Source organism: Panthera onca, chromosome C1 (assembly GCF_046562875.1).
Source record: "Panthera onca isolate mPanOnc1 chromosome C1, mPanOnc1 haplotype 2, whole genome shotgun sequence".
Lineage (NCBI taxonomy): Eukaryota > Metazoa > Chordata > Mammalia > Carnivora > Felidae > Panthera > Panthera onca.
In genome coordinates, this window is record NC_138346.1 from 167,189,467 (window position 1) to 167,205,479 (window position 16,013).

Below are 16,013 nucleotides of genomic sequence, written 5' to 3' on the forward strand. Positions count from 1 at the left end.
CTTAAATGAGAATGGATGTGTCAAGTCCTCACTGTAAGAAAGCTTTTAATGAGGAGACATGAGGGTATGAGAACTCTGAGTGTTTTCCCATAGGTGTTTGCAGTTGGAAGTTGAGAAGGAGGTGGAATGGAGGAATGCCACTGAATCTATGGAACTTGTCCATATAAACACTGTGTAACTCCAAATCAGAACAAAAGGGGTACTTGGCTCACTCCTTTATAGCCAGGTTACCTAGCAGTGGTCAGTTGATCTCTGAGTCTGTTTTCTCATCGGTAAATGGAGATAAGGATTAGATGATATAATATGTATGTTGTATAATTTTTTATGTAAAAAAATTTTTTTTAATCCTGCTACCTTATTTCCTTCTCTCTTGGAGCATATTTCCTGCTTGTTCACACTAGCAGACTACTTGCTGGTATACCACTTCCCAAGTATAGCTCACTACTGATTAATGGCTGAAAAAAAAAATAAGTCATCATAACAGAGGAAAATTCAAGGCTCACAGACATTTGGAAAGAAGACAGCACCATTGCTCTGTCAACCTTTAGTTTCAAAATCAGATTGGTAACACTTGGTAGCAGTGAGAGAGCATTATATTTTATTCTTATATCCTTTCAACATTTATATCTATCAAATAAAGTTATTGTACATGCCAATTGATTATGTACTCTCCTTGGTTAGATTAAAGCTCCTTAATGGTAAAGTGTTATCATGTTTACTTTATCCAACAATAAACATTTGTTGATAAGAATGGATACAAAAATGAAATGCAAGGCACACATCAGAATTAATTCAGTAAGTGATGTCTATTTGGTTTTTAGCCATTGAAAAAGCACTGACCTATATAAATACAACAATGCTTTAAGAAACTCTAAATACAAACATCTAAATTATCAGAGTACCAAGTACTTGGCAAAAACATTTTTAGGGTTCACCTAAAATACACAATTCATTAATGCATCTTAAAGCTGAGTCACATTTTAAAAAAATCTTTTATGCATAGAACTTCTTAGAAGCTTTTTTTTTTTCTTCTGGATGTCTCTGCCAAGTTACTTTGCAGAAAACCAAAGCACTCTATAGCCACTTGTATTCAATATTGATACTGGAATGCATAAGGTAACGATGGTAGAGCAGGTAATTATTAATTCCATTTGACAAAAAAGCTACCAGCAGCAAATATACAGTGTATGTGCTCATAGGTCATCTGGAATACAGCTGGCATTAAAACTCAAATCTTCTGAATCCCAAGCAAGTACTGTGTTGATAAAGATAGCTCTTTCATAATATTAGGCTCTGCAAACCCTTATTCAGATGAGGCAGTTGCTTAATTTAGTCTACAATTGCCAGATAGGGTCCTAAAAATCTTATTTTATCAATTTAGACACAACCAGAACCTTGGCATGATTCTTGTGAAGCCCCAAATTATTTTACTTTATTTTGCATTACCACAAAGCTTTGAGTTTATTTGGATAGCTGATTTTTCAACTACATACGAATTCACTTGAATAGAAACACGTGTCTTAAAGATATAACCTTTTACTGCCTTTCAATTGCTAGGAGACAGAACCAACCCGATCAATGATCATGTGAGAAGGAAGTCTGTGTCAAAGGGAAAACAGTAACCTTTATTTCTGTTTTCAGCCCTAAATATTCTTAGAAATGACCAAGATATAATGAGCAATTTGATTTAAATGCTGCATAGTCATCTGGATAAAGACTAAATACAACTTTCACTGAATATTGGTTATAAGAGCTTTCTACTATCTTTCTGCAGGAAGCATGAAGGTGATGTAACGACCCATGGGGGCAGATAAGATCCAAAGTTACCATTTAGTCCGGCCCCTGTCTCCATTACAGTCTTTCACATAAGTGGTTCCACTGAGCAGAAACTCCTCTCCTTTTCATGAAATAAAATGTCTGTGGAACAATGTTTGTGGTATTTAATAATGTTTACTAACAGTATGCTCTTTACATACAACCCAAATGCAACTGCAGCATGTGAGCCACTCACTTTATTTTGTACTCCTTAGAAATAGTTTATCATTACTTTCTGTCCTATAATCTTATCTTTGATCTTCTTCCAGCAAATAGGTTCCAGTTTGTTGCATTTTTCAACAATTCTAGTTAATTTTATAAATATCATACATGAATAGGGAAAGAATTGTTTTATTTCTACTTTACTGATGAGGAATTTGAGGTTCCAAAGGTTAGATGGCTACCTCTGCCCCACTCACAAAACAAAACAAAACAAAACAAAAAAAACAGTTTGTAAGTGGTGGCGCCAGGATGCATGTCTAGATTCTTTGACTCTAGATCCTAAACTCTTTTCCCAATGCTTCTCATGAATAAACTTTCTTATATAAACAAATAACTAGGAGGTTAGATTCTACTGACTGGGGAAAACAACTTCACTGACATTCTGGTCCTTTGAAAAGAACATGTTTTCTATTTAGTAGAAATATATTTAAATTAACTTAGAGAAATAGTATTTCACTGGCAGCCAGTTTCACTAATGGAGACAAGCATGGAATTCAAGAAGGTAACTGAAATCTTAAAGAATACAGATCATTTTATGGACAAAACCCTTTGCAGTTGTCTTTGTGAAGAATGAAAGCAATTAGACCCCATAACACATGGTGATTTCTTTTTCATTTTAAATTTTACCTTACTATGGAAGGAATAGTTAATATGAGCTTTAAGATAAGGAACAATCCTAGGAAATGAAGTATCCCATGAAACTAAATGGTGTGAAAAGAATGAATATGCACAGCAGTTGCTTAATAAAAACTTGTTTAATTAAACCATGTCATATAAAATATGTAAGTAATTTACATTATTATCTATAGGGTATAAGTTTTTATATGGAATCTTAAGCTATGGATGCATTAGTGAATTGATGTCTGCTGATTACCTGTCATTGGCTAGGGATTGTGCTAAGCACTGTGCACACATTAATTTAATCTTCATAGGGGCCTCATGAGATGCAAGTAGCATTTTTCTAATTTTGCAGATGCAGAAAGAGGAACCAAGCTAAGTTCAATGGTTTGTCCAAAACCTAGCGTCTGGTAGAAGTTGGGAGTTGGGATTCAAATGCTGTGCTCTGCACCAGACCACCCAGCTTCCTATAGGCCCTGTGTTGTTTTGGTAAACATTAGCATGTTAGAGACACAACTCTAACTCCTGAGTGAGTGCAGATCTGGCAGAGCAAGCTGATAGGTGAAGAGAAAGGCCATAGTTATCCCCATGAAATTAAAATTTGCATCTGGATTTCAAGGGTAAAATCTCCGGAGGAAGTCATGAGCAGCTGAGATACCAACAAGAGAGATTGGATCCCTCATCTTTTTTGTTTGTTTGTTTGTTTTTTTGTCAACCTCTCATTGGGAAACAAATAGTCCTGATGGTGAGAGAGAGGTTTCCTGTATAAACTGCAGAGGTAATTGCGGCCCAAATAAGCCACAGAAGCACTCTCAGGCCTTCCGTACCGTAAGAAACAGACTGAGCTTATTAATTTGTACAGGAATAGAAAGGGTAGCAGGGAGACATTTTGAGATAAGTGAGTTTTTGATGACACTGGAATTTTTCCAAGACATTTGTTCACTGAATCCTATATTGGCTTTTTATATGTGGGATCTTGAAATAAACAAAGCATCTTCTTATGCTTGTTTTTTGTTTTGTTTTGTTTTGCCTTTGCTTTTGAGCTAATTGGTGCAAGTAGATGGCATTACTTCAATATGGTTCTCTTCCTCTCTCCTTCACACAGTGGACAGTAACAAATAGCTTTTCAAAATATACTGGTGATAGCAGCCAAACAAGGCCATAAAGTTTCTTAGAGGGTGTAAGCTGTTCACACTGGGTCTTCTGATATGCATATCGGTATAATTACGCACGGTTCACTAGAATGTGATTATCACATGATAATAAATAAATGATATTTTGTTTCTTCAGTATATGGAATGGTCACACTGTGGATATTGTAAAATTATTTCTTTATAAATTCACATTCATTTTGATTCTCAAATTGGCACAGTCCATACCCAGTGATGCTTTTCAAATAATGAAAAATAATTTCTGCCTTACCAACCAAGGCTGACAATAATGTGAATGTTTGTGTATGCTTAGAGATTTAAAAAGATATTTAATTAAACAGTAGTATCTATTATGTCATTTATAATGCATGAAATACTGTGTTAAGTATTTTAATACATTATCTTAGAAGATAAATAGCTAGTGGACCAGATAGATATGTTTTGTTTTTGTTTCTATTTTGTTTTGAGAGAGAGACAGAGACAGAGACAGAGAGACACAGAGAGAGCTTAAGCAGGAAAGGGGCAGAGAGAGAGGGGGAGAGAGAGACAGAGAGAGAGAGACAGAGAGAGAGAGACAGAGAGAGACAGAGAGAGAGAGAATCCCAAGCAGGCTCCTCACTGTCAGCACAGAGCCCAACACGGGGCTGAATCCCATGAAACGTGAGATCATTACCTAAGCCAAGATCAAGAGTTGGATGCTTAACCAACTGAGCCACCCAGGCACTCCCAGATAGATATCTTTTTAAATTAAATTAACATTCGAAAATATTTAAACATAAGGCTATTTTCTCCATTTTGCAAATGAAGGAACTGGTGTCCAAGACAATTAATGATCTAAAATTTCAATAGCCAGTCAAGAAAAAATACTGAAACCAACTGGCTTTCTCAACTCCAGACAATGTAATATAAAGTGAAGATTATTAGTAAAAAATAAAATTCAAGATAACATCAAGACTATACAATGACAGAACCTCTGGTGTAGTATATAATGACATTATATACCATTCTAATATTACAAGTTTTATAGTTTTAGAAAAAGAAATAACATCTTTTCTTAGGGGAAGAAGATTTAAATGTTATAGACATCCATTCTCTTAGAAACGGTTTTAAGCACCTACAACCAACAATTTATCATTAGGAAAAGTCATAACTATTACAGATGCCTCTAACCCTCCACCATAACTGTTTCAATAGTTTAGTTTTAAAAATGCGGACACAAATTTACTTACAACTTGTCAATATGCTACTACACTATTAAGAATTAAACTCAGGGGCACCTGGGTGGCTCAGTTGGTTGAGCGTCTGACTTCGGCTCAGGTTATGATCTCAACAGTTTGTGAGTTCAAGCCCCATGTCTGGCTCTGTGCTGACAGCTCAGGGCCTGGAGCCTGCTTTGGATTCTGTGTCTCCCTTTCTTCTCTGTTCCTCCCCTGCTCACACTCTGTCTCTCTCCCAAAAATAAATAAAGATTAAAAAAACTAAAAAGAATTAAACTCAAATTGTGATATGGGAACATGCTCATGGAATAGAAATATAATCCCAAACTTTAAAAATAAATATGAGTCTCTTTTTGATCCCCAAACTACTGTTCTCCATGTAAATGTGCTCTCTTCAAACTAAAGGAAACACACGCATTGTGTTAGATATGAAGAAAGAAACAGAGACAGAGTAAATGTAGACAAACATTACTAGTTAGTAAGTCCAGGTAAAGGATGTTCATTGTGCTACTTTTTCAACTTTTTGAAATTTTAAATCTTCACTCTAACTGAACTCTCCTTGTCCCAAATACTTCCAACCTCTTCATTTGTCCTGCTGCCATTCCTGCACATTTTAGATGAATATAATTTTAATGTTATAAATTGTCTGCAGAGGGGCGACTGAATGGCTCAGTCAGCTGAGCATCCAACTTTGGCTCAGGTCATGATCTCGTGATTTGTGAGTTCAAGCTCCACATCAGGCTTTGTGCTGACAGCTCAGAACCTAGAGCCTGTGTCTCCCTCTCTCTGTGTCCCTCCCCCGTTTGCACTCTGTCTGTCTCTCCCTCAAAAATAAACATCAAAAAAATTTAGGGGTTCCTGGGTGTCTCAGTTGGTTGAGCATCTGACTCTTAATTTCAGCTCAGGTCATGAACTCATGATTCATAAGTTCAAGCCTCACATCGGGCTCTGCACTGACAATGCAGAGCCTGCTTGGGATTCTCTTCTCCCCTCTCTCTCTGCCTCTCTATCTCCCTCTCAAAAGTAAGTAAATAAACATTAAAATTTTTTTAATAAATAAATAATAAATTGCAGAATTCTACAACTTTATCAAGCACAGATACATAGAAACTTTTTCTCTCTCCACTCGTTTATCTCTTAAACTGGGGGTTTTCAAGTACTTGGATATTATGGAATCTATGCGAGACTCCTCCAAAGTTCTCTAAGCTTACAGTCATCCATATTGTTTTGTTCACCCAGGACTAAGAAAAAGATCATCAGTGCCCTATTTTTCAAGGAATACCCAAAATGGTGCCTAGAACACTGATGTTCCAGAATGTGCAGTTTGAAAACAGTTTTCTTGAAGCCATACTACCCCTCACCCTTTATTTCTAATTTGTGTAACTCCCAGTAAGCTTGAGCTGTGCAGGGTAAAGGTAAGGAAGAGGAGGACAAGTGGGTCTGTCAGGGGTGCACACCATGTTACAGATGTTCTGTTGCATGAAAGGTCTAGAGCCGCAGTCATTTTAATTTTTTTAATGTTTATTTATTTTTGAGAGAGAGAGAGATACAGAGCATGAGCGGGGGACAGGCAGAGAGAGAGGGAGACACAGAATCCAAAACAGGCTCCAGGCTCTGAGCTATCAGCACAAAGCCTGACATGGGGCTCGAACTCACAAGCCATGAGATCATGACCTGAGCTGAAGTCAGAAGCTCAACTGACTAAGCCACCCAGGCACCAAGGCAGTCATTCTTCTCCCTCACAGAAAAAATGCGTAAGTTCTAGCAAGAAGCAACCTGAGATGGTCAACAAATTACTTCCTTTTTTTAAGCTTAAAGTACACAATGAGATTGAAACATATCTGTGTCAGACAAATTACTAGGAGAGACAGAGGTCTCAACCTCGAAGCACAGAAACATTGAGACAGCACCAAGTGAAAATTTTCACTCCTGCTGATGTCTTTTCTAAAGTACAAGGGTTGTTAATTCACAATTTCCTCACTCTGCAAGTCATGGACTCTTACTTCCAAATTCCCTGTAGGGAAATCCTATAAAGAACTCAAATTGCCGTAGCTCTCGCTAGTGTCAATATTTTAAATGTTGCATCAGTGGAAAGACATAGATAATTAAACATTCTAAGATATAACATGCAAACATTTTAAAGACCAAATAACAAGTAGATTCCTCTGTGTGACACTTCTACCCAGTTAACAAGAGATATGTAGAGCTTTCCTGAGCTGGAGCACCAACTGTGCTAGTTGATGCATGAAGAATAACCAAATAAATAATTGTACAGTGCTGCGGACAAATATTGACTTTACAGTACTACAGGCTAGGTGGTATGATTTGTACAAAGTGGTTTAATTAAATAGGCTACCATGTAAAACACTTAGCCTCTAGTGAGATGTTGTAATTAAACCAGTATCTGCAATATCATAGAGGAAAGAAAGAAAGAAAGAAAGAAAGAAAGAAAGAAAGAAAGGGAAAGGAAAGGAAAGGAAAGAAAAGAAAAGAAAAGAAAAGAAAAGAAAAGAAAAGAAAAGAAAAGAAAAGAAAAGAAAAAAGAAAAGAGCCAGTTAAAGTAGCTGTACTGGCAGAAAAGAAACACAACTATTTAGAGATGGATGGAGTAGGAATAAGGGTGCTTGTAGAATAAGTATGAACTAAGCTTCCTTTTCTCTTCCCTCATAGCAGGCCGGAAGGAAAGATCCTCTAAGACTAAAGAGCAAGAAACAGGAACCATAGTCATTCTTTCTTTTATTTTTCCAACAAATATTAAGTGCCGGCCTTTCTTGTAGGTGCCTGGGTTGTAGTAAACAAGACAAAATCCCTGCCCTCGTGTAATTTAGAAAGGTTGGCAGATAACAGAAGAAAAAAAAACCAATATAACAAACAAGCATGTCTTTTCAGTTGAGTATTTTCAGGTAATGATAACTACCAAGAAGAAAAATAAAGCAGAGTAAGGGACTAGAATGTAAAGGGTGCTGTTTTTTAGATAGAGGGGTCAGAGAAGCCTTCTTTAGCAAGTGATAAGAAGCCTGCATGGAAGTAAGAGAGTGGCTCAAGTCAACATCTAAGGTACTAGTCTTGCAGGCAAAAAGAACCTCAAGTGCAAAGGCCCAGGAGTGCAAACATGCGAGGTTTGTTGAAGAACAAACAGGAGACTAGCATGGTGGGAGAAAATAGGAGATGAGGTCACAGGTAGCCTGGAGCCAGATAAGGCAGGGCCTTGTAAACTATGGTAAGCATGTTGGATTCTTTCCTGAGAATCATTTAAATGCCTCAATCATAATGTTACTGGTGTCTTCACAGTGATGTTAGAGAAGAAAGCATCTATAAACAACAGCCAAGGAGAAAAACTGGGAGACCACAAAGAGGGAAGAACGGGAAAAGAAAGTAAATGGGATTTCACAAAGGGGGATAAACTTTGGCAGTTGGGCAGCAGACATGCTTGCCAAACCACCTTCCAGCATGTGTCTTAGGGGCCATCATCATTACTTTACAAAGCCTGTTTACAGGAAGTATTTTAAAAATCCAATATATTGAAGACTGGCGGACACTAAAAGGCCAGGAAAACACCATTTATAGACTTGCATTACCGAGAAAATGCTTGCTCTGATTAAAGCAATAGACTCAGGCTATGAGGCATAGATTTCCACTGGCGTTCAGTTCAGTCTGTAAACTAAGATAATTTCTGTCAAAAAAAAATCCTCCAGGACTGTACACAAAATACAACACAAAGCACCTCTAGCAAATGAGGAATGAGCACTAGGGTTTTCCCCAGAGGCACCCCAAGCACGTTTGCGGTGATTGTTTGATGCATTTGGGGACAGTGCACATCAGCTAATACTATGCATAGCATCATGGTATAGGTGATAAATGTAAGGGGAGACCAAATTTACATATGTTAACCCCATGTTCCATAAACAGTAATTTGTTAAGCCATAAAGAATGTCATAAGCACAGTTTTCAATGTTATGGGATATATACAATAATTAGAAGTCATTAGTCTCAAATGTACATTCTCCTTTTTCCCTTTGCTTCTAATCTCCTCATCTGCCAAGCCATTCTCCACAATGCCTGCCAATCTTTTACCAAAGTAAAAAGCTATTTATGGCAATCCCCTCCTCACCACCTTGCAGTGGCTCCCCACTGATGCTGCAATAAAGCCCCAAGTCTTGTTCATGATACTGGAATCTCTAAAGTATGCCTCCAATCTACAGGCACAGTCTTACTTCTGATCTTTGCCATCTTGCATCTTATGCTTTGACTTCAGTGAACTTTGCTCACTTTCCCCCAGGCTCTGCGTCAAATCCCAGCTCAGCTCCTTATTTGCTGTGTAACCCTTGGAAAATTGCTTATCCTGTGCATCACTTCTTTTCCTATAAAATGGAAACAATAATACTGTATAATTCATAACTAATGGGCTCTTCATGGGACTAAATAAATAAATAAATATATAGAATAATGTCAGATACAGTGCAGGTGCTTAATAAATGTGAGCTTTTATTACTGTTAAGGGTTAATGGAATTTCCTTATTATTACTATTTCTCTGACCAACAGAATGGCCTTCCTGGCCACTCTTCTGCTGGAAAACCGCTACTCACTTTTCAAGACCCCATACAAATGTCATCTCTTCTCTAAACCTTTCCTAACACACTGATTCACTTTCTAGAGGTCTTTATTTCTTCTGTGCTCTCATGACAAATTGGGGCATTGTTGTTCAATAGCATTATTTACACACCACTGATTAATTAATAATGCGTAAGTTTGTTTTCCAGACAGTATACGAGTTCTTTGAAGGCAAGGGCTATCTTTCTCATTTTGTATCTCCTAAACCCAGAGTAGAGCCTGGAGCACAGTAGTCTCTCAACAAATGTTTTGTTCAATCAGTAAATATATAAAGACATAGATATTTCTCAAAATTTATCCAATATAGCTAGCAAATAGTTCAAGTAAATTGAAGAATAATATAAGACAAAGATATAGTAAGTTTAGCTAAGAAACTAGGCCTAAATTGCATAAATTGTGTCTACAATTTAGAGGAAGGTCAACCATATACTATACTCATTGTTCTATTTTTACTCTTCCCCAGTCATTTCAGCTTTGTCTTATCAGGTATAAGCTCCTTTAGACCATGAGCTATGTTTTTTAGTACATTTGCACAACTATTAGGCACAAAAGTATACATTTCATGAACCTTTGTTAAAATGAGGAAAGATTTCCCAGTTATAGGTGGAACTAAATGGGGGAAAGGGAGAAAAACACAAGTCTTTTTTTCTGATACTAACTCTAATGGAAAGAATGTTGCTCCCTGGGCAGGCACATTCCACAGGCAAGCAAGGATAGATGGACAGAATGCAGTGCTCACCAATACACTTGTTCTTCAAGAAGAGAGTGTAGGAATAGGTGTGTGGTGAGCACAGGGTGTAGTGAAGGCCATCACCAGTAACCTTATTTAGAGGATCACTCTGCTGATGATGATGGAGGAGAACCAGTGACTGAGGTTAGAACATCAGCAAAGGAATGAAGGTTGAAGAAGCGGGATACTATGGCAAGTGCCAGTCAGGAAAAAGCACTGCAGGAGCCAAATAGAATAAGATTATGCCTCAGAAGCTGTCACTCTTTGTGGTTAGGGATAAATAATACGCTTACCGGGGCGCCCGGGTGGCTCAGTCACTTAAGCGTCTGACTTTGGCTCAGCTCAGGTCATGATCTCACAGCTTGTGACTTCCAGCCTCACATTGGGCTCTGTGCTGACAGCTCGGAGCCTGGAGCCTGCTTTGGATTCTGTCTCTCTCTCTCTCTCTCTCTCTCTCTCTGCCCCTCCCCCCCCCTCAAAAAATAAATCAACATTTTAAAAAATTTAAAAAAAAATAATATGCTGACCTAAGGACTCTGGCATTAATTTTCCAACTCCATACACATTTTGTTGACGCTCTGCAATGTAAGATAGGTTTTTTATCCATATTTTCTCATATCATCTAACAGTGAGGATAGTATCTATTACTGGGTTTCAAAATTCTAAGGAGAATTTGGAAATTTGGGATGGTGATTCAGAGTTAAATTAATGGCTGATGGAGTAAAAATACATGGAATAAGCTAAAGCAATTCAGAACATTTTAAAAAAATATTTGCAACATGTAATCTTGAAAAGAACATGAATTTAGAGTATACTTATACTCCAAATGAAACTTAAGTGAGATACTATATATGAACATTCTAGTAAAGAATTTAAAATATAGCAGGTGTTGGAATCCACATAGACTGAACCAAAAGTTTTTCTCACTCACAGCAGTACTCAATTCTGTATGTTGAGAGTATAAAAAAAAAAAAAAAAGAAAAACTTGGGATTTTTGGATTCATGTGGTTCTTATAAGCCTTTTCTTAGTATTCACTGAGGACCAAAAACCAGATTACAAATATTATATGTTATATACAGATTGATCATCCAGAAGAATTTTCTAGTACCTGGACTATGAAACAGTGAGATTGTGTACTAAATGAGATTATAGAACTATCTCTCCAAAGTCATAAAAAATAGGCAGATTTCCAAATGTCAAAGATGGAGTAATTGTGGTCTGCCCAAGGGTAAAAGGAAGCAATGAGATAATCACTCAAATTCCTTTCAGATTTAGGATTGTTTAAATATTCTGATTAGTGACAACACACTGAATATCTACTTTTGTCTTCAGATATTTTAAAAATAATCCCAGAGTCAGTATTTCACAAGTGCTTCTTAAATCTTCTGCCATTAGCCCACACTTCAGAATTTGGGTTTTCAAAACCAGAACTACATGTTCATCTGAGTGAAATATGAAATCTACAAATAACTAAAGATAAAAAAAATTGTTTAGTGAGTTTAGACATAAACTGTATCTTCTGCATTGTTTAGCTTCATCATGAAAATTACTTTAATTTCAATGCTGGAATCAAAACAATCCAGTCTTCTTAAAAGAAGCCTACTGTCTACTGTAAAGTAATAACATGTTTTTAGAGACTTCTAAGTGCATATCTTGGAATTTCTAACTTAAATGCATGGCTTGGAAAATACCAATTGTTGATCGTGAAAGGATAGTTACATTTCATCATGACAAAGGGGCAAAAATAAAGTACTTGTGCTCTAATTTATTCATGTTCCTATTATATATGATGCTAGAAAAACACATAATTTTTAATGAGTGAAAAAGTCATTCAAATACATAAGATATGTGTATATTTTATAAAAAGACATTTTCATGGGATGTTTCATGCAAATAAATTTGAAAAATATTAAACATACACTCAAATAAAGCAATAGAAATAAATGCATTTATGGACTTAATCAGGACCTGAAAACAAACTGATATAACTTTACTAAGAATGGTAAGAAGGGGAGTATGTGAGTTGAGGGAGAAAAAGGGTGAAAATGAATCACGGTCATAACTCAAGTCATTTTATAAGTTTGGTGACTAATGGATTCTTTAAACCTATATTATGGTACATTATAACCAATTCATGTGTTTTGTGGGGGTTTTCTTTTTTACAATCTGTAGAAATTTTTGCTTTACCTCAGCTAGAAGATCACTCTAATAGCATAAGTTACCTTAGATATCATTGAATTATTCTTTTTGTAGCTCATTGCAAGAAAATTTGTATAATGCATGAGTGAAACTGGCTTTTTAATCACTTTAAAATTTGGATTCTTTTGAAAAGAAAAAAATCCAATATTTATAGCTCATGTTCCTAGCACATCAAAAATCTATTCTAAGTAAAAAGAAAGGTCACATTATTATATTCAGAAACTCTACAGTAAGGAAAATATTACCAAAGTCTTATGAAGATTTACCATTATCTGAAAATTAGCTTACTAAAATTAAATGTCCTTCTTCTCAAAACACTGGTTTAATATTAACACAAGTAGTAAAACATATAAGCCTATTGGTTAATTGTACATTTTCCATCTCTGTTCTTTTTATGAGAACTAATTATACCCACATCCCTTCTCCTATCCAGTTATACTACTTAGCAAACTATATGAAAATACATACACATTAGGAGTGGAGTAAACCACGAGAGAAAGGCGCTCTTCAGTATACACTTATATATAAATCTTCTCTTTATACAAATGCTACCATTGGTAGGTTTTTAAAAACTAATCACGTGCATTCTACGTATGAGACTATAATTAAGATTTAATTCATCAAAAAGATGACCAGGAAAATTCTTCAATAGAGCAATTATATGAACAACAGTCCATTCTCAGAAAACAAAAACAACCATACCATTTTAACTAGGTAAAGTATCTTTTGGCTAACCATGTGGTACCTATCAAAGGCAAGCTACATATTTCTAGGGGTAAGTTGAATTTGCCAATGCACTGTGCAGTAGATGAGACAAACATTTCAGATGAGTGGAAACCAGAATTTAAGTAAATATTAATGTGCAAACCCAGATATCCAGATATCCTCAGTTTATAATGTTGGTTGGCAACCTAATATGCAGTCACACAATCACTGTGTTAGAATTGCCTTTAAGAAGTACTAGCTCCCTTTATTGCTATGGTCCCTATTAAATAAAAACTATCCAGATACCCAATTTTGAAGGGTCTCTCAATCTGAAAGAAAATACGTCCTCCAGAGAAATCAGAAATGCCCCAGTTTTGGTGCTTAAAGTTTATTTAATTTTTATTGTGCTTTTTTAACATTTCATTATAATACTGGTTTAAGGAAGCTACCCCATTGTATGTAACACATACATTAAAGGTGGCAGACTCAGTGCAATTTTTACAGAAAGTTCTTGAATGTACTTACTTGGCATTCCTAAGTAAACTGGGGATTTATTTATTATTGCCTATAATTCTGAAGTTACTACTTTTTTTACAAGAGGCTCTTCAAGATAATAGCAATTTGAATCTAAATAAGACTAATTAACCATGTAATTTCAGAAGTGGGAATTTAGTTCTCCTTTTCTTTAAGCCAATAAATCAAAATCGCACTAGTTTCTACACAACATACATGGCAATGCAATAATTAAGTTTGACTTTATATTACACATTGCCGTAAGAAATAAATCAGAACTAAAATTCAACCATTTGTCTCGTACCAAAAATACGCAATTAAAACATATCAACAACAGCCACCAAACGCACCGAAAGAAGTCAGCTATCACCTCAACAGAGATTAAACAAAACACTGAATGTTAAAAACTCCTTCAGTATTTAATTTACCTAGAATCGGCTAGGTATACTTTGGTGAGCAGTAACTTTAAAGACTCCCTACAGTTAAAGGCTTATTTTATCTGGAAACAGCTTGGCAGCACAATGATAATTTAATATACAGTGCACTATGTATTCTTCAGCAGACCCGCTCTCCATTCGTTTCACACTTGTGGTATGCATTATGAACAAAATTCAAATGTTCGTTTTCTACATTTCTGAATCACTGCCGCTACTGAAAAGCACCACAGACACCTCCAAGTCCCGTCTTACCATGTATGAGCCACAGTAAAACGCCGACGTTGCCGGATGCTTTTATTCACCAGCAACTTTCTGAAAAAGCATGGTGAGTTCCTTGGTGAACTGCGTGGAGAAATTTTAGGAGATGTAGGTCTGTTTCCCGGTAATCTTGGAAGCTCCAGTTCTAAGTGCATTTGCTCCTTGAAAGTCTTTATGCAAACCTCAGATTCGGAAGCAGTAAGTTCTTTTGAAGACTCTCTTGCTGTCATGTCTTATATGGAGTGCTGGCTTTCACCACCCAAAACAAAAACCTCAAACATAGCAGAGAGACACAGCTGCAGGTTAGGAGGCTGATGAGTCTGCAAACTGTTTTCCAGTTTAATTTCGGAAGCTGCGGCTCCAGTGTTTGAGCTGCTTAGAGCAAGAGCAGCATACTCGAAGAATGGTAACTCAGGCTGTCACAAGGAGCTTTATCAGCCTGGCTTCGCCTCTGAAAATGCGCCAAAGTGCTTCCTATGTCAGTAGCCTCCTTGTGGATGAGGCTTGTCTGCCAGCGACACACTGACACTCACTGAATTCATTCAGCTGAATATATCAACTCATGAAATATTCATAAGGGCTTCTGATAAATCCTTTACATGTATTTTTTAATCTTATCAAAGGAGCTGCACTCACTAATGGATAGTCGGCAAAACCTTGTCACTTGTTTTGTTTGCACAAAAAGCAGAACTAGAGCCTGTCCAGCACATGTGATGTTTCAAGTCTTCATTCAGAATTATCTTGCCCTATAATGCACACAACACTAACTCCACCTACCAGATGCTTATTGGCCTAGGATTATTTAAATAATCGCACTCTGTTTCCCCCTCAACAACACCCTCCATCGCTCAGATTTTCATCAGATTTGTACAGCTACTGTTCTCATCACAGTGAAAACATTAAATCAGGGACTGTCAAAAGCCTTGCTAAAACAGCCCCCCAAATTCCATTTTTGAATGAAAAAGCTGATTTGCTGAAGTTTTTTTTTCCCCTTCCCTTCTCCAGAAGATCCAAAACAGCATCTATATAAAAAATGTCAGCTCACAGGAAAACATTGGATTTGGTTCATTCCCCTGAGGAATTTAAAGGCTAATCTTTATTCCAATAAACATTACCCTCATTCTTCTGTTTAAGCTCTTTGTTCAAGGGCTAGCCACAGCAGCCACTCTGTTAGTTAGATGCAAAGTCACTTCTGAAAGCCAAAACTTCACAGAACAGAAAGGGAGGTAACAACGGGGAAGAATGAAAGCTGCTGGGAAAAGTGCAGAGTCCAAAGTCAAGCATTGCATGTGTGTGTGTGTGTGTGTGTGTGTGTGTGTGTGTGTGTGTGTGCTTTGTTCACAAGGGCATACAAATGAGATATATGGACAGGGGAATCCAAACAAGTGTCTCAAGTACCAAAGCAGATCATTGTAACCTGAAATTTCATTTAGAAATACACTGGAAAGCAGGTTTGATACTTTAAAAGGCACATGGAAGGGAAAAGAATATGGTGGTGCTTGAAGTGTACAGATGTTATGAAAAGTCTGTACCAG

The 16,013-nt window shown here is 36.7% G+C and overlaps 1 protein-coding gene across 3 annotated transcripts in view; it reads right to left on the reverse strand.

The window, feature by feature from the left end:
• PDE4B (phosphodiesterase 4B) overlaps positions 1–16,013 on the reverse strand; it is a 537,685-nt gene that overhangs the window by 358,080 nt on the left and 163,592 nt on the right. Inside the window, exon 1 of one of the 3 annotated variants that reach the window (XM_060625543.3) lies at positions 14,473–14,882. The exons of the other annotated variants lie outside the window; for them this stretch is intronic. Within the exon in view, the coding sequence (XP_060481526.1) occupies positions 14,473–14,708 (236 nt within the window). The 5' untranslated portion in view covers positions 14,709–14,882. Of the gene's footprint in view, positions 1–14,472; positions 14,883–16,013 lie in introns of those variants that run through there. 3 annotated transcript variants of the gene reach the window in all.